General features: G+C 39.3%; 1 protein-coding gene across 2 annotated transcripts; it reads left to right on the forward strand.

Annotated features, from left to right (window-relative positions):
- Positions 1 to 1,573: 1,573 nt before the first annotated feature.
- LOC129319165 (uncharacterized) lies at positions 1,574 to 4,178 on the forward strand. 2 transcript variants are annotated; one of them, XM_054964149.1, is made up of 2 exons: positions 1,574 to 3,286; positions 3,664 to 4,178. In XM_054964149.1, exon 1 carries the CDS (start codon positions 1,816 to 1,818, stop codon positions 2,755 to 2,757), a length of 942 nt encoding a protein of 313 aa, XP_054820124.1. In that variant the 5' UTR covers positions 1,574 to 1,815; the 3' UTR covers positions 2,758 to 3,286; positions 3,664 to 4,178. The 2 variants fall into 2 exon arrangements, with proteins under 2 accessions (XP_054820124.1, XP_054820125.1); XM_054964150.1 differs by having other exon boundaries at positions 1,574 to 2,840.
- The last annotated feature ends 899 nt before the right edge of the window (positions 4,179 to 5,077 follow it).

Below are 5,077 nucleotides of genomic sequence, written 5' to 3' on the forward strand. Positions count from 1 at the left end.
GTTTGGTGGAGAGAAAGAAAAGGACGCGAGGTGGCACTATTCAATTCATATCGCAAGGGGAGGGACCACAAGGGCCCAATGGGCCAATGGGGCCCACGATATGGCCCTACATGGGAGGGGCAGACCGAGGAGCAAACACGCATGCGTAAGGTATGGCCTCCCTGCCCATTCAACTGCCTTTGTCCCTTTTTGTCCTCACCTCCCATGTCCCCCTTCATCTAACTAGCCAAGCCACCCACTCCCTTTAGTTTTTTTTTTTTTAATATTAAATATACCACCCACTATTCTTTCTCTCGTATTCACCTTACTCCAACACGGTACATAACATCAATTAAGAAAATATTAATTCTCATTCACTCGGCCCATTTGCACTCAGCTTTTTTTTTTAGTCATCAAAGGAAAAACGCTTGGAATTTATTTATTTATTTATTCTTTATGCCTGATTGAATAGATTAGACTTGTTTAAGAATGGGTCAGCCACCAAACACGGTATAAAATATTGGGTTGGGCCCAATATACTATTGACATAATCGGGCTGGGCTGTGCCGCAGGGAAACAAAGACGATGCGGAACATAAAATGTCCAAAGAGACAGAATGTGGATACGTGTGGTTCCGAAACCCTATTTGGGTTTGAAATAGAGTTGGAATAACAATAGAATGAACTTTGTAAGAGGTTTTTTGGGAAACGGGCCAACAATATTGTGCGCTTTTTTGTGAACCATTGCAGAATATAAGTTAATATCAGCGTAAATTTAGAAATAGCCTCCCTGGATCTTGATGGGAAGTAGCGGGGAAGACGGCCCATTTGGCAATGGTTGATGCTTCATTGATTTAACTTTTCTATAAAGAATATGACCAAATAAATAAATAAATAAAACTTTTCCACAAACAAAACAGGCAAACCTTATCTCCCTTCAAACTCCACTGCTTTCATTTCTGACCAACATTTAACCATCATTTATATGTACACATGCTCTCTTCTCAGGACTCTCTCTCAAAAAGTATCTTACAGTGATACTAGAGTACCGAGAGAGAGTAACAATTAGTATGATGATATAGTTTAGCATAATTAATAAAAGTAGTATTGAATATGAATTCAATTTTATAACAACTTTAATACTTTAGTTATTTTTTACACTCGCAAATTGGTTAGAAATAGTTTATATTTAGAATTAGAAGAACCGGGGAAACATGTCATATGCATATATATTAATTCCTGCATGCGTGTGTACATGAACCTCCCCTGCCAACCCCCACCCCAGCAGCTAAAGTACAATCCTTAACTTTTTTAAACAGGCCATTTACCTTAGAAGAAATTTAAAATATTTACATCTCAATATTATGGGACAGATTTTTAATAGAAAATTTTCCAAACTAACAATAGTATATTTAGAAGGAAATAAAAAATATTATGTCCTGTCCTTCAACGCATTACACATGAACATATTCTCACAAATGATTATGATTAAATTAAATTTAAAAATTGGCAATAATTTAGGCGAGCGATAGTGTTTACACGCGTCGCTATATATTGTGGACTGTAGATTATCAAGGGTAAATCGAGCCATTTCATCAAACTTCCGAGGCCAAGCGTCGCGGTCTTCCGCTGCACATAGTCACACGCACTCGTATCGCTTCTTCATCTACTCGACTCTCCGTAGTTACTATTGTCTCTCTCTGTTCTAATCTAATCCATCTCGCTCCCCGAAATCTCCATCATAATTTGTCTTCATATTCCTTAGGAACCCGTTCTAGAAGCATTAGCGAATCTTGTGCATTTTTCAATCGCAAGGTTTCTTCTCCAGCAGGTAGAAATGGCGGAGATTCAGCCTCCAGAGGGGCAGATGAATAATGGTGCAGGAACGCTGATGGTTAACTCTTGCGAACCCGTCCCTCCATCCAAGCGTCAAAGGAGGCCGAGTGTCAGATTAGGCGACATCGGAGACCAGCAGTACGATTCGCATGTACGTCGGAGCAATAAGCCATGGAAGCTCGGTCTCGATCACAGGAAGGACTCTAATGCCTCAGGTAAAGCCTCCAAGACTCGACCTTTGACAAATTTAAGTTCTGGAAGCGGTTTTGTGGATTTTAGCGAAACCCTAGAGGGTGACGAGAAAGAAAGTAATTTGGATTGCGTGGCGATTGGTAGCTGGAAAGTGAAAGAATCGAAAAAGAGAGGTACCACGGCCACCAAGCGGGTCAGATCAAATTGGGTTTCCAGAATCGACGAAGGAGGAGGAGGAGTCATCGGAGGGGAAGGGGAGGAAAAATATAGCGCCGGCGAAGACATTGATGATGGATATAGGGATTTTGATAAAGAAAATTCGGATAGCCCCTTGAAAGACCAAAGCCCAATTCATTCGTTGGAGAATCTGGGTGTTGAAGGTCATGGAAATGACAGAGAGGTGCATTATCACGGTAATAGGAGATCAATTAGGGCGAGGATTTCAGAGGGTAGGGAACATCATGATGGCATTGAGCTATCTGGCCCATCTGATACTGATGTGAGGGACTGGAAATGTGGGGATAGGAATGGGAATGCTGGAAGAGGGAGTTGTGGAGAAGATGGGGTTAGGATTTGGCTTAATGGACTGGGACTTGGTCGTTATGCTCCTGTATTCGAAATACACGAGGTCGATGATGAGGTTTTGCCCATGTTGACACTGGAGGATCTTAAAGATATGGGAATAAACGCTGTTGGATCAAGAAGAAAAATGTACTGTGCTATTCAGAAGCTCGGGAAGGGGTTTTCATAAGCTTCTTTACCTTTCTTGCCTAATGTAGCACTGGAGGATTCTCAGCCATAGCAAATTAAGATGGACATCTGAACCCAGCTCTAGTATGTTCTTCCATAACCTGTTTGGCTTAGAATGGCTAATCTTAGTCCCTCACATGTTCTTACTTCCAAACATCTTTTTCAATCCAGTGCAAGTACATACATGGATGTTAATTTTGTTGAAGTAGTTTTGTTTTTGTTTTTGTTCCAATGAACTAATTCTAATTATATCATTCATAAGTACAAAAGGCTACCATTATGGGAGAGAATATTTTTCTGAACGAGAAAGGAAATGAAATGCTGTATGACTTCGTCTCTGTAGTCTGCATCCATTGGGGACACGGATAAATCTTCATATCATTTTCTGTGGGTGCCTCTGGAGCTCTTGGCCTGTTTGTATTTATAGATGCCTATAATTTTTTGGAAGAGTTCCCAAGCCACGAGATGCAATAAAAGTAAAAAGCCAAATTCGTTTCGCTTCACATGTCATATGAAGTGTTATTCTTCGGGTAATTTAGCTATAATTTCTTGCATATTTTTGTCTGATTTGTTGGAGCCAGTATATTTTAAATCTCTTGTTGCTTGCAATTTCTGCACTGGCAACTTTCTATTCTCTGCTGCTGTTGAGAATCTGGTGTTTGACTGTTGGACAACGAGAGAGACGAAACTAGCTTTCTTTGTATCCAAGTAGGCAATGTTTCTGACTGCTTGCCTTTCAGGTCTTCCTGGTGATGTGTTTAGTCTGTAATAGTTGATTCTGTAAGCCTTCCCATGTGCCTCTTTCTCCTTCAAAGCAATGTGGGCCCTCCTAATTGCCAAGAGGACTGAATATTTTCTCACGCTCTTGGCCATTTATTTGTTGGTATGCTAATCATAGAGCACTCAGGTGGTGAGGTGATGACGACAAAGGTCAACAATGTAAACTGTCAAATGATTGCATCATTGGAAACCAAGCACCTGCTAGCTAGTAGACGGGGAGCTGTGTGTCTTGGTGGGAGGAATTCGATTGCATAGCGGCAATGAAGCAACCTAAGCGGTAACTTCCGGATTCTATAAACATCCATTAATGAGCCTCGAAAATGAATGATCTAACATTTAATTTACTGCCTCGGAGATCTTTTTTTCTTTTTTGTTTTTTGATTTTTAAATCCGACTCTTTGCATGTGTTCATCATCTTGCAACATGTATGGAGGCTGGTACTGTATGCGCGATGCTTTGGGCTGGTTCAAGTTGCTAATTCGATATATAAGAGTGATTTGATTCCAACAAAGGGTAGATATTTTTAGAGCAAAGATTGTACAGATAAACGAAGTGCTAATTTATCGAGGTTCCCTCCCGTTGGCAAATATAAACTACGAAATTTTCTCATGTCTTGGAATAAAAACCAACAAATTATGTCTCTCTCTCGGGGTAACTGTCACGATTCAAATCACAATCAACAGGAAAATATCGTTCTATTTGTATATTTGTTTATTTATTTTTCAAACTTTATACCATGTATTAAGAATATGTCGAGTTATTTAGGATCACGAAATTGAAGAGGGTAACTGCTTTGGTCAATATTTCTTGCTAGTGTTGTCAAGTAATTTGGCAGAAGTATAAAATGACTTGGCTTCTAGGGGAGAATCATTATCTCTGTGAACTTGCAAATCAAAATGAGCAAACGAATGATTCCAAGTCGCTGACAAACAACAGGTTGTTGAATTTAATCCCCACATGCCCATTCATGCGAGAGGGGTGGAAACTCAATAGTTCATCTCTCTAACCCAACTTCTCAGAATTTTCATTTTAATTGTAATAAATTGCAGCGATAGGGATTGAACTTTTAACAGCTTGGTTATCGAGGATAAGATGAGTAACCGGATTGAAAGAAATGGATTTTACGTTGTGTTAAAATCATTGGCACGTAGGAACTGTTGACACCAAGCACGCCTAATAGGCTAGTACTGGCTTGGCTTTGTTCTGCGAAGAATAGACATGACTGCACTCAACTACTCAGAATTAAACACCTTACATGCTACAAAAGAAAAACATAAATGGTTTAGATTGTATTTTACATTTAGAATACAGGGTAAAAATAATTTTTATTTATGAAATTTAATATAAACTCTAGCTTATCTGAATTACTCAATTTTTTCTTTTCGGTAAAAGAATAGCGCAACACAAGAATAAATCCTTCCTCTCTCTGGGATTCAACTTATAATACTCGGAAGTCGGAACATAGTTGTCTGATATATCAAAAACCGATATATAATAGTAGAATGTGCTTCCAACTTCCGAGTTCCAAGGGAATATATACA

Source organism: Prosopis cineraria, unplaced genomic scaffold, assembly GCF_029017545.1.
Source record: "Prosopis cineraria cultivar Desert tree isolate PC_DT_omini unplaced genomic scaffold, ASM2901754v1 PC9, whole genome shotgun sequence".
NCBI classification, from domain to species: domain Eukaryota; kingdom Viridiplantae; phylum Streptophyta; class Magnoliopsida; order Fabales; family Fabaceae; genus Prosopis; species Prosopis cineraria.

What these genes read in the sequence shown, in the direction of transcription:
- LOC129319165 (XM_054964149.1), top strand. Translation starts at nt 1,816, where the DNA reads ATGGCGGAGATTCAGCCTCCAGAGGGGCAGATGAATAATGGTGCAGGA.